The following is a 21,997-nucleotide window of genomic DNA, read 5'->3' on the forward strand; positions in this document are numbered from 1 at the left end:
TAATAAAGGCGGATTCATTCTGTAAAGTTTAATTATTAAGTTATGGATGAATGCTTAGGAATGGGTCACAGATAACCCGTTCATCATGTTGCCAATTACTTATCAAATTGATGTATGTCTTCTTAGCGGGTTAATGACATTATATATTAAGTAATAAAGATAACAAGTATTTTATTTTTTAAGAGGCTAATACCGGCCGAGGTTGTCGTTAAACAATCCAGTGACCGTTTAGAGTCTCGCCTTGGTAAGACAAGGTCTTTACCCTCGTGGGGTGATGGCTCGCTACCTCTTCTGTTAGGGGCCTTGATGATACTACAGGCCCAAGAAGAAAGAATTGATTATTATTTTGAAGTATTAAGTATAAGATTTTAAACAAGTGAAATAAGTTTCCATGGGTTTAAAATCAGCAGTTTGTTTTTATGCTAGCGTGATTGTATAGATTTGCTTTACGTATTTAGCATTCCAGTTATTGTTCTTTTGCTATTAGATGAGCATGTGTAGTATTTTCTTAGCATTGAGTTCTTGGATTGTATATACATACACATTCGAGTTTTGTGAGATAGATAAGCGCTTCTTAAGCAATTTTGCTTATAGATTGCATTTCCTCATCTGAGATAAAGGAAAGAAAAATAGTGAAGGAAGGCGACGATGATGTGTTGATGTGTGATCACTATGGGAGAGACTTGGGGGATTATTAAGTTTCCGTGTTTTAGTGGTTAAGAAACATTTGGGATTGTACCTTATATTCCATGTCAGAGATTATTCTTGTTTTAGATCGCGTGCCAAGATGAGTTTTGTTTAGTAAGTAGATACATTTGTGTTTGCGTTAAGATTTAATGTTTACATGCTATTATGAGTTATATGTATGTTCGAATTTAGAGTGTTGTATTGTATTTTAGTCCCTTGAGACAGCATATACTCTAAAATTTTAAGTTTTGGAAAAATTTAAAAGTTTGTTATACTAGTTAAGTAAGAATCTATAGTAGTTATATGTAGCACCTTTAGAGTAGTGAGAAAGGTGGTGGTTATAAGTTAATATCAGGCGGTTCTATTCTCTACAGCATCCATCATCGACCTTGCCGTCTTGAGTGAAAGTATTTAAGTTCTTTTATGTCTTTCCTTATTATTTGCAATTATAGTATGCGCTTTTATGTGCTTAAGTAAGATAGAAGTTCTTGTTTCTCTTTTATTTATATATACAGGAAGAATAGAGATGATTTAGTTTTCTCTTTTCATGCTAGATGTCGAGAGAAACGTCCCGTACTACTGCGTCTTGAAGATCGAGCGGCGAGCAGAAGAGTGGGCGAAGTCGAATCTCTTTGAAGTTGTTGCTCGACTCGAGACAGTGGCGGCTGACAGTGATGTCGACCGATGGCGAATCAATGTCCTCTCTACCCCTCCTTAAGCTGCTCGTGGCGCAATCTGGGTGTTTCCAGGTGGTCGATCGGGGCGAAGGGTTCGATGCACTCCAGCGTGAGCGTCAGCTCGCAGCCGGTGGGTCAGTTGCCGGAGCCGATAATCAGAGTTTCTCGATGTTGAGTCATGCTGGGGCTTAGTTGAGAACATTGGAGAAACACCATGGAGCTTCTTGGCGGCGAGAAGGTCAGTGTCTCTTTACGCTGTCTGGAGATGCTCGTATGTGGTGGGAGAGAGTTGAAAGCAAGCGGGTCGGATGGTGGGTGACTTTGAGGGCAGAAGATTCATGACGGATGGCAGCAAACATTATGAGGTTTATAGAATTCGAGACAATTGACGTGCGTGGAAAGCAGTTAAAAGATTGATAAGGTAGCTTGTCTTTGCTGGGCTTGTAAAGAAGACGAGTTAGATTGATGCTGGATCTTGAGACCAGATGATAGCACTTAATGTAGTGAGTGAATTCACCGTTTGGCGAAGAGTTGGTTGTGAGCATTAGTCGTGAGCCATCGGCATGGGCAACGAGCCGCACAGGCGGGTCGAGATCGATGCTTGCTAACGGCTCCTGGTCAAGATCGATGCATTGTTAATCCGGCCCCAACAAGTATCGATCTTGACTAGGAGCCGTAACAAGCGATCTTGATCGATCTTGATCGTTCGCTTCGCCAGCCTCTGTTGTCAGATAGTCTCACGACCAATGCCCGCTAACCAACTCTTCGCGGGCCGTGAGTTTCACTCCACATTGCTATCACGGCGTCTCAAAGATCATGCATGACTGCCCTTCTCCGCACTTACTAGCTCAGGCGCAGACAAGCTAGCTGTGGTCTTTAACCGCTTCTTCGGCACCACCTATGTCTGCAATTCTATAAATTCTCATGCTTGTGCGATCCGTCATAAGAATCCGGAAACTGCGTGCGAGTCCGACCATCCGGACGATCGCTTCTTGCTTTAACTCTCTCACTGAGCATCTCCAGAGAGCGTAAAGAGGCACTGACCTCTCGACTCGGCTCCATGGTGCTCCACCGTGTGTTCAATGAGTCCCAGACTCAACGTTCGATCGTCCTCTCGACTTCACCACCGTGTCGTACGCTTATTGTTTTCTAAGGCCGTGGCGACTCAGTATGGCCGGTGGAACCTCACCACCACCGGAGTCTCCACATCGATAGTCGGAGGAGTAGAGGGACCGATCACGATTCGCCATCGATCGACGATCACTGTGCCGCCCGCCACTTGCCTCCGGAGTGCAACAACTTCAGAGATTCGTTTACTGCTCGGCTCTTCGTCCCGTGCTCGATCTTGCACGGACGCCCTCGACATCTTGCAAGTAAAGAAAACTAAAATCATCTCTATTCTTCAGTATATATATAAATAAAAGAGACAAGAACTTATCTTACTTAAGCCATACGAGCAGATCATCTATATTGCAAATAATTAGGAAAGACATAAAAGAAGAACTTAAATACTTTCTTACTCAAGACCATATGTGATGTGTGTGTGATGCCAAAGAATAGCGCCTCGATATTAATCTGACCACCTTCTCACTACCCTCTAAAGGTGCCCGCTACATAACTACTATAGATTCTTACTTAACTAGTATAACAAACCTGTACTTAAATTTTTCCAAAACTTAAAATTTGGCAGAGTGGCGTGAGAGGACTAAAATAAAATACAAAGACTCCAAATTCGAACATACTTATTATATAACTCATAATAAAGGTAAACATATGAAACTATATCTTAATGCAAACACAAATGTATCTACTTACTAAACAAAACTCATCTTGGCATGCGATCTAAAACAAGAATAATCTCAAATGACATGGAATATAAGGTACAATCCCAAATGTTTCTTAACTACTAAAACACGGAAACTTAATAATGCCCCAAGTCTCTCCCATAGTCCTGGCATCACACATCATCGAACACCTCATTGTCGCCTTCCTTCACTATAGCTTTTTCTTTCCTTTATCTGCAGTATGAGGAAATGCAATCTATAAGCAAAATTGCTTAGTAAGCGCTATCTATCTCACAAAAACTCGAATGTGCATGTAAATATACTGAAATCCAAGAACTGAATGCTCAGAAGAAAATACTACACATGCTCATCTAATAGCAAAAGAACAAAGCATACTGGAATGCTAAACATGTAAAGCAAATCTATACAATCATGCTAGCATAAAAAACTAAACTTGCTGAATTTTAAACCTTTGTGAAACTTATTTCACTTGTTTAAAATCTTATACTTTAATACTTCAAAATAATAAACAACTCTTTATTCTTGGGCCCAGGTTTAGTACCATTGCGCGCTCCCTAATAGAAACTGAGGTAGCGAGTCATCAGTCCTACGAGGGTAAAGACCTCGGTCTTACCAAGGCCGAGACCTCGGAAACGGTCACCTGGATTTGTTTAACGACAACATCGGAAGTCGGGTATTAGCCTCTTAAAAAAAAATAAAATACTTGTTATCTTTTATTACTTCTAATATATAATGCCTCGGACTTCGAGTTTTTCTCGCTTGTCTTGCTAAGTCATATGCTGAGGTTTTTATACGCTAATTAAGGAGACAATATGATAAGACCGGGTGCACATTATGGGCCTATCGCATCTTATCGTAACACTCCTTTTACAGCTGCCTCTTATTCATGCAAACTTAATAATTAAACTTTTTACAAAGGAACGGCTCCCCGGGGCTCAGTTCCTATTAAGTTTACAGCTGTCTTCGTGCTTTGATAAAGCATGCATTGCTGTCCCTTCCTTTTCCCAATGAACTTTAATAATTGAACATATGCATGTATAACTTCCTTCTTTATTGATGAGTGCTGCAATAATATCATAAATCGTATTGGCCAGCTGACTTCTGATAAAAAGTGAGGCATCTTTGGTCTCATCAACTGCTGCATCAATTATCATGAATAGATTCTCTTGATTATTAGGGATATCTTGAATAGTTATCATATAATGAACTAAGCGAGACAAGGCGTCTGCTGATTTATTATTTGATCCTTCAATATGCTCAAATTGAATGTCCACACCTGTTCCTGTTATATAGTCAACAAAAGATATCCATCTCACCCGTGAAGGTTTATTCTGGGTGGTCTTATTAAAGAATTTTATAATTGCGTGACAATCCGTTCTAAGAATGATCTCCTTTTTATCCAGATAATGTATTTTCATAGCAGATAAAGCTTCCATGCACGCATGTATTTCTGCATCTATGGCTGCTTTTACAGAAGGAAACTTGCCACTTGCATACGCACAAATTCTTTCAGTACTTCTGGAATCATATTTTGATTTTTTTCACTTACAAATTCCTCCCCATCCTTCTATTGAACCATCTGTTTAAATGATAATATAAAAATTAATAGGAGACAATTCTAAGTTCGGGAGTTCTTGGATAATCTTTCAGATTTTCCTGATAGTTTCCCAATCTGAATTTTTAAATCTTCGATCTCCATTTGGTGATGTCTTGGAATATAGAGGGCCTAATAAAGTACTTAGATTTTGAATATATGGTCTGACATAATTTAGAATCCTAAGCCAAGACCTAAACCCCTTCAAAGTTTGCAGCTTTTGTTTATCAAAATCTATAATTTTTCGAATAATATGCTGCTGTAATTTTATCTTACGATTTCCCACCGTAGCTCCTAGAAATTCAATTTCTGGCTGAGCTATTTTCATTTTTGAAGGTGATAGGACTAATCCTTCCTTTGCACAAATGTCCAGCATTTTTGTTAAATGTTGGATATGAGCTTCTTCTGTCGCAGAGAACACCAGTATATCATCAATATATACTACTAAGAATTCTTCACATTCTTTGAAGCAATTGTCCATTTTTTTTTTGGAAAATAGCTGGAGGAATGACATTACTAGTCATTCATAAAGACCTTGTGGAACCAGGAATGTTGTCCAGGGAATTGAATTTGGATTCATCATTACTTGATGAAAGCATGACTTGAGATCAAATTTAGAAAATATTTTACTATTTCCTATCTTCTTCAGAATAAGATTAATGCGTGGCAGCGAATATTGGTCTTTATAAGTATTGTCATTTAAAGTTTTGTAGTTGAATACTAACCTTTCTTTCCCCTTTTTCTCTTGACCAATTACTGGATCAACTGTTGTTCTTGATTGTACAATGAAAGTCATTGTTCGGTGCCGACTGTTGCTTGGTCTGATAACTTTGAGAGATAATAAAGCATCAATATGTACTTTAAAACTAGCTTCCATGGCAGGTGTAATATGTTTCAGTGGCTTATCTTGAATAGTCAAGTCCAGATTAATTATGTCTAAAGTACACATTACTTTATTTTTGACCAATGCAAAATGAGATTATCACCAATATATCCAGCATCTTTCAATCTTTGTATGACAGGTGCAAATTGTAATGAGAAGTTGATATTAAGCCCGTAGCATACCTTAGAATTGAGTTCCTCATTTAGAGTTATGAACTCTTCTTCTTCCATTTCCAGCTCTGGTATCGCATGTGCTGTGGTATTGACATCTGGAGTAGTTTTAATAGTTGTAATGCCTCTGTAGAATGTTACTTCAGATCCCTCAATTCTTAATCCACCTGCTACTGTTCTGATAAAGTTACATCCCAACAGCATCTGAATTCTATCCTTTAATTTCATTTGAAGCTGGAATGTAAAAGGAATTCGAAAATTATGAGTGCTTATGGTCATCATACCATCTTTAACCAGAAAATACCACTTTATAGTTTATTTCTTCAAAAGCACCTTCGGGAAGAGCATCCTTGCAAATACAACACTTGGTTGCTCCAGTATCTAGGATAGCTTGCACCTTGGTATCCGGAATTCCAGGATTATGAAACATAATTTCCATATTATATAGTCTATTCAACAAAGATTTTGTTGGAGCTGAAAATGCTACTTCTTTTCTGGTGTCTGTAGAGTCAAAAGATCCTTCTCCTCGGGTAGTAGCTGATAAAAAATCCACTTCTTCTATTTGAGGAGTAATAATTTTCTCCATGATAAGTTGAGCAATACTATCACTTGCTTCAAGTGAAATTGCATTATTAGAATGATTAATAACTAATAATTGTATTTCACCTCGATAGTCAGCATCTATTACTCCTGCTCCAATATCTATTTTTAAGTGGATTGCTGCTCCGGATCTTGCGGTAACTCTTGCATAATGTCCTTCTGGAAATTCAATAGTTATTCCGGTTTTTGCCAATCTTCTATCTCTAGCAGGAATTTCTATGTCTTGGTCAATAAAGAGATCATATCCTGCTGCTCCTTCAGTTCGCCTTTCCGGAATTTTTGCCGTTGCTGTTAATTTTTTGACCTTGAGAAAATTAAATGTTACCTCCTTCTTTTCCTTCCCCAGATAAGAAGGCATAAATTCCTTGTCTTCAAAGTCTTCATCATCATCTGTGTCATGAATCATAATAGATTTCCCCTTTTGTTTATTGAGACTTGCCTGTAAATGTTGCGTATAATCCAGTAATTCTTGAATTATTTCTTCTTGCTTTGGGTAAGGAGGAATAAGTGGGGGTTCCTTATAAGAAATTACTTTGTGCAATTAATACTTAGCACAGGTTGGGCATGCTGTCATTTTGCAAGTTAGACAGTGAATACGCATAGAATCAGTAGTAATCATTTTGCAAAAAGTGCAGTAAAGATACTTTGTATCAGAAATAATATTATTTTCTTCCCAAGTATGCTTGCAGTTTTTCATTAGATCACCAACATAGATTCGTGATCGCCATCCGCATTCTTCATCTCCCATCATAAAGACTCCTTCCCATTGTAGATCATCTAGAGCATACTTAGCGTAATTAATAGGACCTACTTCTCCTTCCGAAAGACTGCAAATAGCATCAGAATCAGGTTCATTTAAGTTAACAGAAAGAATATCATAATCAGAAGGTAAATCTAGTTGGTCCATTATAGCTGCTCTAGCAATGTTTCCTGTTTTTCTTTTGCAATCCCTTGCAAAATGGCCTGGTTCTCCACAGATAAAACATTTACATTTATGTTGCTGTTCAGCTTTCTTCTTTTTAAATACCCGAACATGTGTATCATGTGGTTTTCCTTTATATGTCTTTGATTTTCGTAGGCCATATTTCTTTTGCTTTCCTTCATAATAACCAGGAATGAGTATTTTACTACAGAAAGTCAGATCTTTAACACTTCTTTGGGTAGCAGCTCGTTTGCATATTTCTGCTAAATATTGATAAATGAAGTGTATTCTAGGCATAACTCCAATCTGATTACCCGCATGACGTACCTTAAAGGCTGCTTCGACGTCATTTGCTATTAAGGGTGGAAGCTTTCTGAATAATTTATCTGATAGCTCTGGATTGATGAACATCCTTCCTGACTTTGCTGCTAACATTTTATAATCATTTAAGAAATTGAATATATCCTTCATGTTAGAGCAAGTAAGTCTTTCAAGATCAATATATGCTTGATCTTGTTCTACTGTCGTACCTTGGTAAGGATCCTCAAGTAGAATAAATCGTCTTATGGCTGATAATACATTCTGGGTTTCTCCTGCCATTTGTATTAGTTCTTCATATTCTTGCGCATACATCATTCTCAATTGAATCCACATCTTTTTTTCATTTTCTCCCAGAAGATTTTCAATATACTGTACCTTTTGCTTATTATCCAGCCAGGAACGTTCATTCACCAAATTGTTAGTAATAGATTCCCATCGGGAAATAACATCATGATATTGATCTATATCATCTGGTAAGACGAGCATAGCTCCAGTATTTTGTTGTGCCGAAGGGATTGTCCATTTTTGGTGTTCCATAGGTTTTCCTTTGAATTTGCCTTTATATTACCCATTATCAGGAAATTGAGGTGTTGTTCCTTGTGCTGGCGGATAGTTGATTTGTCCCATCAATGGTTCATTTGGTTGTTTGTAATTTGAGATAGCCGAGTCAGAAGTTGAAGCAAAAGCCTTTTCCTTTGTATTCTGTATTAGTCTTCGCAATATTGGATATTCCAATTGCTCCAGTGCTTGTAATTGTGCTATATTAACATGGGCTGCTTCTTGTTCTTCTGTATCCTGATAAATATTAAGATTTGCAATATTATTAGTTAATTGGGAGGTTTCACTTACCCAATTGGGATTTTGCTGTTCTTCATTTTGTTCTGGATACTCATATATTTCATACCACAGGCTTTCAGGCCCTTCTTGTGGTATTCTGTCTAGGAATTTTTCAACAGTTGCATCATGTGGTGTAGGGTCATACCAACCATTGGCCAAGGGTAATTGAGCTTCTATCTGTTCAACATGCTGAAAAACCTGTTGCCAATATAAATCTGATTCTGCATCTGAATTTTCCCAATTTATTGGTTGTTGATCTGGGTGTAGTGGAGCTTGCACTGGATAATCAGTTTCTTGATTTTGAAGTCCCAGAAAATATGTTTCCGGTCCATCCTCTTTATCTTCGTATTCTTCAATGTTTAGACCTTGTCCCTCAAGATCTGGTGGTGTTAAGTCATTTGGGTCGAATTCTGGGTCTTCCTCCCAGGGTGTGTCTTCCCAAATGCTTGGGAAAACAAGCTCATTGTTGTCTTCCTCATCATCCCATCCAGTTGGAGGGGGAAGTTCAATATCTTTAGGAAATTCATTAATAAGAACACCTGCAAATTCTTTATCATGAATGTCTTTAATATCTTTTTCATTAAACCTGCTAGCCTTAGGATTTCCTGTGGATTGATATCCTGAAAAGGCTAATGAAATTGATCCATCCATCAGGGTAGTTGTTCGTACAGCCTGTGGATTCCGAATTTGTGGTGTTAGAGGTGGTTGAAGTATCCACCTCATCCCTTGTAGCTCTGCTGTTGTTCTAGGTGTTGCTGGCACCGCATTGATTCTTGTACTAGCAAGGTAATCTGCTACATTTTGAATGTTATATCGAAATTCTGCATGACTAGTATTAGTCAATCTTCCTATTAGTCCCCTTGTTATTAATAGATTACTTTCAGCAGAGTTCCAATTTTCATATTCATGTGTTTGTATGGCAAGTTCTATATGATGAAAGAAATCTTCTATGCTGATTAACAAATTTGGAACAATATAAACTAACTGAGTACCTTCTGATAGATCTATTTCCATTGTTCCAATAATAGATTTGTCATCGCTCCATCTTGTGTCTCGTAAGACCACAAGTGCATTAATGCCTGCATTTCTGCGATGAAGGGCATGTATACGAATCATTACTAATCCCAGATGGATTAATTGCATACCTTCTTGTCTGAGAATTGAATAGCTTTCAGGATTGATTAATGGTAGGTTTTGTTGCCCTTCTGTAACCAAGATTCTGATTTTTGAATAATGTTGGTATACTCTATGCCTTGGTTCAGACCATTGTGTACTATAGAGTGTCTCAGCAGATACCAAAGATGCTCTCCTTTGCTGAGATAATTCAAGTTCCGCTTCTGGATTAAGTTGACTTTCAAGCGTCCTTGCATTATTTCTTCGCCCGAAAATCTTCTTTGTGCTTCATGCCTTAGTCTTGCCATTCTTCTATAGCTTCGTATCTGATCTTCTTGGGATGATACTACTGGTTGAGAAACTTCAGTTACTGCTTCAGTGATATTAGGCCTCCTGCTATTTGCCATTAGCTTCTTCAGAATCTTTCTTCCTTAATTTCTCCTTTTAATATTTTCAACGGATCTTTATAAACGAAGAAAGGCTTTGATTTCTTGATTTTGGATTTTTCAAAATTTAATCCTTCAAGCTGTTTGGCAAGATCTGCAACCTGATTGTTAGTCTCAACAGGTTTTTTGAGAATTAGATCAAGCTTCGTATTGATAGACAGTAATAATTCAATAATAGTATTATTCTGCCTATTTATATCTTTTACTGCAGCTTCTTTAGCGAAGATAAAACCGATAGCAGGACTACTAATAGTCTCTATATTTTCTGCTTCCCGATATTCCTTTGAAGTAGCTGATGGAGGCAAATTCATGCAAATTGCCTTTTTATTTCTCGTGCTACCTCTTGTATTTGCTTAACTTATTGTTGGAGATTTTGTAATAGTGCTACAGCTTGTTCTTCAATCAGCTTTGGTTGTTTTGTTATTTCAACAACTAATTCCTTTATATCCCTGGCTGTAAAAGGTTTACAAAGTAATAATTCTTTTTGTATTTCAAAAACAGCCTTTTGTAATCTCTGTTGAATCTTAAAAGATTCTTCCAGAGATCTTGTTAATTCACAATGATTTTCTTTGACAATTTTGAGAATCGTATGATACTCATTTCGAGATATTTTGGAGTGTAATATAAGACGATCATAGATTATATCTATATTATGAGAGATGTCTTTGAGTTTTACCTCAGTTGCAAGATTCAGGTACTCTAGATCAGCGGTTCTTGAGTTTTGATACCAATCCTTTATTGCCTGTTCAAATCTTTCAGACATGGCTAGTATAAAACTGTAAATTAAATATGTTAACTATGGTACCTTGTTCCAGGTCTTTTCTTGTGTCCCTGCACATAATGACCTTACTAAAGCCTACCATAATAACATATAATAATTTTATAGCTTTAAATAGCCATATCTAAAGTATTAGAACAAGACTGCAAAGTATTAGATCAATAACTCTTGATGCCTTTACCAGAGTACCTGCAAAGGATTTTAGCCAGACATCGCTCTGATACCAAAATTAAAAAGGTAATACTCACTTGATAGTCTTACTTAGTCTGGTTTTTAGCCTTCTCTTGAGTTCACGAGCTATCCTAGCCCATACTCAAGACGATCCCTATATCCACGCTTTGTAAAAATTTCCACTGGTATTGTAATAATATCAAGTGAGTATTACCAAAATTAAAAAGGTAATACTCACTTGATATTATTACAATACCAGTGGAAATTTTTACAAAGCGTGGATACAGGGATCGTCTTGAGTATGGGCTAGGATAGCTCGTGAACTCAAGAGAAGGCTAAAAACCAGACTAAGTAAGACTTCAAGTTTTTCTCGCTTGTCTTGCTAAGTCATATGCTGAGGTTTTTATAGGCTAATTAAGGAGGCAATATGATAAGACCTGGTGCACATTATGGGCCCCATCGCATTTTATCGTATTACTCCTTTTACAGCTGCCTCTTATTCATGCAGACTTAATAATTAAGCTTTTTACAAAGGAACAACTCCCCGGGGCTCAGTTCCTATTAAGTTTACAACTGTCTTCGTGCTTTGATAAAACATGCATTGCTGTCCCTTCCTTTTCCGAATGAACTTTAATAATTGAACATAGGCATGTATAGCTTCCTTCTTTATTGATGAGTGCTGCAATAATATCATAAATCGTACTGGCCAGCTGGCTTCTGATAAAAAGTGAGGTATCTTTGGTCTCATCAACTGCTGCATCAATTATCATGAATAGCTTCTCTTGATTATTAGGGATATCTTGAATAGTTATCATATAATGAACTAAGCGAGACAAGGCGTCTGCTAATTCATTATTTGATCCTTCAATATGCTCAAATTGAATGTCCACACCTGTTCCTGTTATATAGTCAACAAAAGATATCCATCTCACCAGTGAAGGTTTATTCTGGGTGGTCTTATTAAAGAATTTTATAATTGCGTGGCAATCCGTTCTAAGAATGATCTCCTTTTTATCCAGATAATGTATTTTCATAGCGGATAAAGCTTCCATGCACGCATGTATTTCTGCATCTATGACTGCTTTTACAGAAGGAAACTTGCCACTTGCATACGCACAAATTCTTTCAGTACTTCTGGAATCATATTTTGATTTTTTCCACTTACAAATTCTTCCCCATTCTTCCATTGAACCATCTGTTTCAATGATAATATAAGAATTAATAGGAGTCAATTCTAAGTCCGGAAGTTCTTGGATAATCTTTCTAATTTTCCTGATAATTTCCCAATCTGAATTTTTAAATCTTCGATCTCCATTTGGTGATGTCTTGGAATATAGAGGGCCTAATAAAGTACTTAGATTTTGAATATATGGTCTGGCATAATTTAGAATCCCAAGCCAAGACCTAAGCCCCTTCAGAGTTTGCAGCTTTTGTTCATCGAAATCTATAATTTTTCGAATAATATGCTGCTGTAATTTTATCTTACGATTTTCCACTGTAGCTCCTAGAAATTCAATTTCTGGCTGAGCTATTTTCATTTTTGAAGGTGATAGGACTAATCCTTCCTTTGCACAAATGTCCAGCATTTTTGTTAAATGTTGGATATGAGCTTCTTCTGTCGCAGAGAACACCAGTATATCATCAATATATACTACTAAGAATTCTTCACATTCTTTGAAGCAATTGTCCATTTTTCTTTGGAAAATAGTTGGAGCATTTTTAAGACCGAATGACATTACTAGCCATTCATAAAGACCTTGTGGAACCAGGAATGCTGTCCAGGGAATTGAATCTGGATTCATCATTACTTGATGAAAGCCTGACTTAAGATCAAATTTAGAAAATATTTTATTATTTCCTATCTTCTTCAGAATAAGATTAATGTCTGGCAGCGAATATTGGTCTTTATAAGTATTGTCATTTAAAGTTTTGTAGTTGAATACTAACTTTTCTTTCCCCTTTTTCTCTTGTTGTGAGTTTATTCCAGAAAATACCACTTTATAGTTTTTTTCTTCAAAAGCACCTTCGGGAAGAGCATCCTTGCAAATACAACACTTGGTTGCTCCAGTATCTAGGATAGCTTGCACCTTGGTATCCGGAATTCCAGGAATATGAAAAATAATTTCCATATTATATAGTCTATTCAGCAAAGATTTTGTTGGAGCTGAAAATGCTACTTCTTTTCTGGTGTCTGTAGAGCCAAAAGATCCTTCTCCTCGGGTAGTAGTTGATAAAAAATCCACTTCTTCTATTTGAGGAGTAATAATTTTCTCCAGGATAAATTGAGCAATACTATCACCTGCTTTAAGTGAAATTGCATTATTAGAATGATTAATAACTAATAATTGTATTTCACCTCGATAGTCAGCATCTATTACTCCTACTCCAATATCTATTTTTAAGTGGATTGCTGCTCCGGATCTTGCGGTAACTCTTGCATAATGTCCTTCTGGAAATTCAATACTTATTCCAGTTTTTGCCAATCTTCTATCTCTAGCAGGAATTTCTATGTCTTGGTCAATAAAGAGATTATATCCTGCTGCTCCTTCAGTTCGCCTTTCCGGAATTTTTGCCGTTGCTATTAATTTTTTGACCTTGAGAAAATTAAATGTTACCTCCTTCTTTTCCTTCCCCAATGCATGAAATTAAACCATCAATTCATCACATGAAAGGGAATCTACAACTCACCTAAAAGAATCTAAGAATTTGATGGTGCTTACGAACCAAACTAGGGCAGCTCAAATTGGATTGAGATTATAGGAAAATGACTTGGCGATGACGATTGATCGGAGATGCGAAGATAGCACTGCTGGACATCAAAGTTGTGAAGATGTGAAGTTAGGGTTTTGGTGATCTGGAAAATCCCAAGGAATCGTCGAATTTGGATCACTATTCTTCCTCTTCGTTCTATGTCGCACCTCGTTGATGGTGAAGATGATGCCAGAGCTTCAATGGACGCGGAAATGAAGATGGACAAGGTAGGAAAAGCCATAGACCTCAGTGGATGGGAAGGATCAGGCTCTGGTGGCTGGCGGACATGGTGCAATCGTGATATCCTCTTCCTTTGCTTCCTGTTTTGTGGACAGAAAATGCTGATCACCGGTGGATGAATGCGGAAAGTGATAGATCATCGGACGGAGGAAGGAAAAACCCTTGACCCTCACTGGTGATGATGGTGATGAGATCCAATGGAGGTGGTCAGCGATCGGCGATGGAAGAAGCTCTCTCTCGCGTGCCTCCCCCTGTTTGATGATGGATTACTATTGAAATTGACGATCTTTTACTACAACTTCCCTTTGTTATTTGAATTTGATTTAGATTTGAATTAATGGCTAGGGTTGCTCTAGTGGTCGAATTAAACCTTCGGATCCGATCTAGTGGTCGAAGTTGCTCTAAATCCGGTCCAAAGACTCCAGATCTTGATCAATGGTGATGATTTACTTCCTCTTAAGTTGGATGGACTGGATCATGATGGATGGCTTAGATCCCTTCGAATCTTGGATGGATGGTCTATAGGGATGCTAATTTCATCCGAATCCGATGGGTGATCTATCGTCCGACCCGAATAGAAGAGGATATGGAGAGAATTTTTATACTCGATTATAGTAAATGAGTATTCGGGTATGGATATTTTCTGGTGTGGGTATGGAGGTGGATGTCGTAAAATCCTACCCATACTCTACCCGATTATATATATATATATATGCCTCATTTTTTATTGGGAAAGAAAGAATTTAGCTTGTTTTCAATCTCGGGAAAAAAAGACTTAGTTTGTCTCTTTATCCGGTCGTTAGCACGTATCTCATCTTCTTTTCCACGAGAAATATTCACCCGGTCGAAGGAGCACGAGACGAGGAAGAGCGGACAAGTACATTGAAATATTTTTTTTTTAAAAGAACGAGAATGGTAGGGAGTAATAGGATGATGGGTAGAATATGGATACCTGAACCTCCGACCAGTATGGGGATGGGTATTAAAGTTAAATACTCGATGGGTATGGGGATAGATATAATAAATGAGGATGGGTAAGGAGGATATGAAATCCTACCCAAATCCTACTCGTTGCCATCCCTAACGGTCTAGATTTCTCTAGTGCTTGATCTCTTCCTTTAGCCCTAGTTTTGACTCCAAATTCGGTCCGACTTGAGTCCATGGTCCCTTGACAAAGAAGATCATATTCAAATATTTAGCAATAACTCCACCAATATAAGATAAATCACATCAAAACTCAAAATGAATCTAAACTCGTAAAATGTAATATAAATGCAAATTTAATACATGAGAAGATCAAAAATCATGAATATAAAAGACAAAATATCATTACAAAATGACGGTTATCAGGATTCTTACTAAGATGTATGAACTCATGTAAAATGTCATTGTTCCCTATCAATTTTCTTGTAATAATGTTGTGTTTGTTTATTCAAATTAATGATGCTATTAATTCTTTTTCAATTTACTCAGCAATAATTTTTTTTTGTAATTAGAATAAATGTATATTCAAGTCTTCATAGCTATAATGGGTTGATACAATGAAAATTAGACCACTTACCCTGCTAGTCTTCTCTACTTATGTATGTTATTAATCAACATAAATATTGTTAGGGTCAATTTGTTGCTAGACCGGGGGGGGGAGGGCGCGGGCTTGCTTCGTGATGATGATATACAGCGGATAGAACTCGAAGCAACACTCATAACGCTAACACAAAGGATTTACTTGGTATCCACCTCAAGAAGAGGTGACTAATCCAAGGATCTAGACACGACACACTCTCCACTATGAAAAACACTCTTTCTCGGTAATTACCGAAGACGGAGAAACCTCTCAATACAAGAAGAAGAAAAGAAGAAGCGAATACAAAGAAAATCTTACAAGATTTACACAAATGAAACCCTAGCTAGCTTCTTCTTCTTGTGTGGAATGCCTCTTGACCTTGTAAGTGCAACAACATTTTGCTTCAAGAAGCTTCAAGAACTGGCGAGATCACCTCAGAGAATCGTGAGAAGAGGAAGTGGAGAATCGCTAAGGAAGAAAGGCTCACCGCGGCTTTTTATGCGCTTTCTTCACAATGATCATATCCCAATCGATTGGTCAATTAATTGGGGAGACTTGAATCGATCGGCTGATCTATTCAGAGCGCCTCTGTGTTCCGCTGGAAAAGGCCTGAATCGATCGCCCGATCGATTCAGCCTTTCTCGCATCGCGTGAGATTTCCAGCCCTAATCGATCGATTGTCGATGCCCCAATCGATTGACCGATCGATTGGGGAGACTTCTGTGCTCGTGATAATGCTTTCCAATTGATCGCCCGATCGATTGGGCTGCTGTTTATTGCAGCGTTCTCCTAATCAATCTGCTGATCGATTGTGCTTCATTTCGATCGATCGGTTGATCGATTGACCTCCTTGACTTGTTTAACTCAAGCTCAAGGGTTTCTAAATCCAATATCCGGTCAACCATGACCTGTTGGAACTCTTCGTGCCTAACATCCGATCAACCTTGACCTGCTGAGATTTCTTTACCAAGTGTCCGATCAATCCTTTGACCCACTTGGACTTACCGTCTCATGCCAAGTGTCCAGTCCTCCATGACCTACTTGGACTTCCTTCCACCAGATGCCCGGTCCATCTGGATTTCCTTGTGCCAAGTATCCGGAGTGCCAAGTATCCGGTCACTCATTTGACCTACTTGGATTTCCCAATACCAGGTGTTCGGTCAACCTTGACCCACTTGGATTTCCAATGTCTGGCTTCACTCACAAGGTCTTTCCATTTATCTAGCTTCACTCACCAGGACTTTCCATCTGCCTAGTTTCACTCACTAGGACTTTTCGTCTGCCTGGCTTCACTCACCAGGACTTTCACCTGTCTGGCTTCACTCACCAGAATTTTTACCTGCCTGACTTCACTCACCAGGATTTTTATCTACCTGACTTCACTCACTAGGACTTTCACCTGACTTCACTCATTAAGATTTTCACTTGGCTTCATTCACCAAGATTTTCCCATTGCCCGACTTGACTCACCGGGACTTTCATCACCAAGTGTCCGATCCTCAATGACCCACTTGGATTTTTACTTCTGCCAACCTTCCTGTTGGATTTGCCTTTGTCTAACTTCCAGTTAGGACTTTCCCAGTCAAGTAACTAGTCAACCTTGACCTACTTGACTCTTCTTCACATCTAACTGGTCAAACCTTGACTAGAGGGGAATTGCACCAACAATCTCTCTAATCGGACGATTGCACCTGTAATCTCCGTATATTGTCAAATATCGAAACTCACACATCAAGACTCAAGTTTGAGCCAACTCAAGGTTAGTCAACTTGGTCAACTCTGACCTAGGAATATTGTACCAACGAATATCACAAGTGGGCCCTTGATATTTATATTGTTTACATTGAGGCATATGACATACATTCTTCTTAAGCTAGTTCAAATATATTATGACCACTTAAATTATTATAAAAATATTCAATTCTAGGATGGATTTGGTTAGGTGTTGATTATTCAAGCTAACAACTAATGATTTGGTAATCAATTTCTAAGCATTTTTGTTTTTTCATGAAATGTTGCAATAAAGGCTTTATACACGACAAACTAATTGTCATAATAGAGATTCGTTGGCTTTATATGAGCATGTACCAACTTAATCATCATCTCTTTGACATGGTAGAGCTCCCGTTGCTAGCGTCTTGACCCTTTACTTTACCTTTTGCCTTTGCACTGTCTTGTTTACAAAGTCTATTTCTTGCTCTTTTAGAAAATTAAGTAACCTCAAACCAAACAAAAAGGTTTGATGTGGATTATCTATTAATGGAGAATCTACTAAATCTTCATCACTGTACCACACAATCCGTAGATGATATTGAGTGCAAAATAAGATGTCTTTACTTGAGGTATTGTAAATTATTAGGGTCTCTTTTTGATCATCATAAAACGTGATCTCTTTAGAAGCTGATTAATTATACTTACTATAAATACAATTTTAAGTCTTAATCCATAAGGCAGTAGTTGTTTTAACAGTTTTATATTTTCTAAGATCAATTAGTAACTCCCTTTGTTCTTGTACTAACATGACTTTAGGATCCATAATAGTGCCAACTTGTTTGCTCCTTGACCTAAAACCTCAAGTATGTCAAGTTCATCTCCTATTTAGAAATACAACTAGCTTCCCTAATATACTGTGCAAGTACTTAAGTCTTCAATATGATAATGTTGTTGGTGGTTCTCTTTCAATTGTGGGATCCTAATGGAATCATACTAGTGATGATAACGCCTTTATGACTGGAGATGAGGTGAAATATGGAAGCATCCATCATGTATGCTCATGGTCATGCCATATCATACAAGAGCAGAATCAAGATTTTCCAAGCCAAGCCTTCACATATTTGTTTCAATTCATACAATGAAGATAGAGTGATGCAGGATTGCTTGGATAAGCTGAAACATAATGATGAAGGCTCTATTATATAAACCATGTTTTCCATGTATTCTTTGTCAGATGGTGATTGATGTCCGTAATACCTATGAAACTCGAATTGGAATGTTTAGAAGAGCAGTTGATCCATGCACCACAGCATTTCGGGAGTTCGCATCTTGGATTGACAATCAATTTCAATTTCCTGAATCAGATGGCAAGTCGGACTCAGTTTTGGGCAGCAACTTTGAACTGAATGAGATTCAAAGTCTAGAATCTAAGAGATTACCTCGTGTTGCAATGTACTGCACAGGTGGAATAAGATGTGAAAAGGCTTCAAGTTTTCTTCTTAGCAAAGGTTTCAAGGAGGTATGCACCATGTTCAATTTTGATCATTGAGGGTTTTACTGAAAGTATTCCAACAATGTAGATTATTAGACATTCACTACTCATGCATATGGTGCCTACATTGCTTTTGAAGATCACTTCTGAGAGTTTAGACATTTGCTATTCACGTAATACTATTTGCTTTGTGACATTTGTCATTTAATTGGTCATATTTAGACTACTCAATGTTGGGTGGATCTTTTTACTGCAAACTGTGTAATTAGTCCACTGAACACAAAAGAATAAAACAGATATGATGATTTAATGTAGCTTCTATATACAAAATATTTGTTCCACCCAAACACTTGCCCCCTCCAATCCTTTTTTCCCCTTGAAATGTTTCACTGAATAAAGATTTGTCTTCACAAGTATTGCCCTATGTATTAATATCTTGATCATTTTTTTTTTATAATTTCCTAAACTATTTAGTCATCTCATGCATCTTAAAATTTCCATCCTATGGGCTCCAGATGAGACCCCACAATTAGGACAATGATGGTCATGTCTCATTTTGCCTAGTTGAAAATATGAAATATTCTGCCCCACATGTAGGGGTGTCAATTCGGGTGGGTCGGGTCGGGTTGGGTCGGGTTGAGTTTTTTTTTTTTTTTTTAACCCAACCCGAACCCGACCCGAACCCGAGTTCAACCCAAAACACCTCAACCCGAACCCGACCAACCCGATCAACCCGAATCCGACCCATATAACCCGAAAATTCGATTCAAAACGACTTTTTTGGACTATTTTCCCTATAATTCTTCACTTTTATCTCAATATTCCATCATTATCATACAAACATGATATTAATATACATAAAAACATCTAAATTTTTAAAATAAAATTTGATTTAACCCCAAAAAACCCACAAAATCCTAGGGGTGTCAATTCGGGTGGGTCGGGTCGGGTTGAGTTTTTTTTTTTTTTTTTTAACCCAACCCGAACCCGACCCGAACCCGAGTTCAACCCAAAACACCTCAACCCGAACCCGAACCCGATCAACCCGAACCCGACCCATATAACCCGAAAATTCGATTCAAAACGACTTTTTTGGGCTATTTTCCCTATAATTCTTCACTTTTATCTCAATATTCCATCATTATCATACAAACATGATATTAATATACATAAAAACATCTAAATTTTTAAAATAAAATTTGATTTAACCCCAAAAAACCCACAAAATCCTATATTTAAGCCAACCCGGGTCAACCCGGATCAACCCGAACCCAACCCGACCCAACCCGAAATTTTTTACTCTCCAACCCTCCAACCCGAACCCGACCCGAACCCGAAAATGCCCAACCCGAACCCGATTTTTTTCGGGTCGACTCGGGTTGGGTCGTCGGGTCGGGTTCATTTTTGACACCCCTACAAAATCCTATATTTAAGCCAACCCGGGTCAACCTGGGTCAACCCGAACCCAACCCGACCCAACCCGAAATTTTTTACCCTCCAACCCGAACCCGACCCGAACCCGAAAATGCCCAACCCGAACCCGATTTTTTTCGGGTCGACTCGGGTTGGGTCGTCGGGTCGGGTTCATTTTTGACACCCCTACCCACATGTAACTAGCTTTCTTTATAGAAGTTACATCAACTGTTAGACTTGATCTGATAAACAGATAATTTGGCCAGGTGATTTGTGCCTCCCTGTCGTTTCATTAATCACAGCTCTTTATACTGATCATTCAAACTATTTAAAAAATGAAAATAAAATTTAGTTGCTACAATAAATCTATATAATACATCAATTGAGCTTCATCACTTGCAGGTTTATCATTTGGAAGGAGGAATTTTGAAGTATCTGGAGGAAGTTCCAAAGGAAGAATCCCTGTGGGAGGGTGAATGCTTTGTGTTTGATAAACGAGTTTCTGTGGAACATGGATTAGCCCAAGGAACATATAAACTGTGTTATGGGTGCAAGAAACCTGTGAGCGATGCAGACATGGAAGCTCCAGAATGGGAGTACGGTGTCTCTTGCCCTTTCTGCTTCTCAATGAAATCAGCTGAAGAGAAAGATAGAGCAAGGGCCCGACAAAGACAATTCAAGGCATGGGGGATCATCGGCGGTCCAGATAAAGGTCGCCGGAAGGTTGCTATGCCCGATAACAATAAGCTCCTTTCTGGCTCAGTCTAGTGCCTTTTTCTTGATCAAAAGTATCTTATGGTAGCTTTCATTGTAACTGTAGACCTATCGAAAGTCTTTGATCCATTTTGTGTACACAAGACAGATAGCCAATGTTTTTTTTTTCTTTATTGATCTGGTGTAACTACTCTATCCACATCTACATGTGGAAAAGCCTTCTGCCAAACTAATTTTGTCATTCGTCTACCTAAAAAACTTAGTCGGTTGCCCAACTGGCCAAATTCTGTCCAAATCTCACAGATGCCTTAGTTAATCATTTTGATGCATGAACTTGTTGACCAGGTTGAGAAGAGAAGGGGTGCTAACATTTCAACAAAGTAGAGATTCTTGGGCATCAATGGCCATTTGACCTAAGTTAGCCCAAAATTTGGGATATCTTTCAAACTTAGTCGGTTAATAATGGAGTGTTTCGCAGTCTAAGAAATGCCTTGTGAACGTTGTACATCGTGTGGACAATAGATTTGTCCGAATTCATTATATCTTTTTGGCATATTATATTACAATATATATAACATTGTCATACAAGGAGAGTAATTTAGCAAATAATGCTAGAGCAATCTCATTATATGGTATTAAAAACATCTCCAATCTCAACAAAAACTCCCTTCCGGTATATTTACATTTCTTTTATCCCAAAATCTTAATACACTCAAATAACAAATGGATAAAATTGATCAAAAAAAAGAAAAAAAGAATTCCCATCACATAAAGAGACAAATGTAGAGAAGTACTTTTCCTTGCAAAACTAAGGGTTATTCTCATTGATGCCTCCAATCGGACTCGACGGTGGCACACGGGCTCTAGGAAGCATAGTGCACACCACTGGTTTTTCCTCACTTACAGACATCTTTGAGCTCAAGTTGATCTTCATCGCCATCACAATTGCCATTTGTCTTCTAAAGGAGTGTCCTTTGAAATGGAGGAGGCCGCGGCTTGCTGTCGATTTGTAAAAGATATTGGACACAAGGAGAAGTAGAAAGATGGTGGCCACAGCTTTGGAAGCCATTGCCAAGCGGAAGAATTGGCAGGGGAGTTTATTACAA

The 21,997-nt window shown here is 38.0% G+C and overlaps 1 protein-coding gene across 1 annotated transcript in view; it reads left to right on the forward strand.

Moving 5' to 3' along the window:
* Nucleotides 1–21,175, forward strand: part of LOC121967556 (rhodanese-like domain-containing protein 7) — a 34,304-nt gene extending 13,129 nt beyond the window's left edge. The window contains exons 4-5 of the mRNA XM_042517860.1: nt 18,507–18,791; nt 20,580–21,175. Of these exons, the coding sequence (XP_042373794.1) occupies nt 18,507–18,791; nt 20,580–20,945 (651 nt within the window). The 3' untranslated portion in view covers nt 20,946–21,175. The remainder of the gene's footprint in view (nt 1–18,506; nt 18,792–20,579) is intronic.
* The last annotated feature ends 822 nt before the right edge of the window (nt 21,176–21,997 follow it).

This window comes from Zingiber officinale, chromosome 3B, assembly GCF_018446385.1.
Source record: "Zingiber officinale cultivar Zhangliang chromosome 3B, Zo_v1.1, whole genome shotgun sequence".
NCBI classification, from domain to species: Eukaryota; Viridiplantae; Streptophyta; class Magnoliopsida; order Zingiberales; family Zingiberaceae; genus Zingiber; species Zingiber officinale.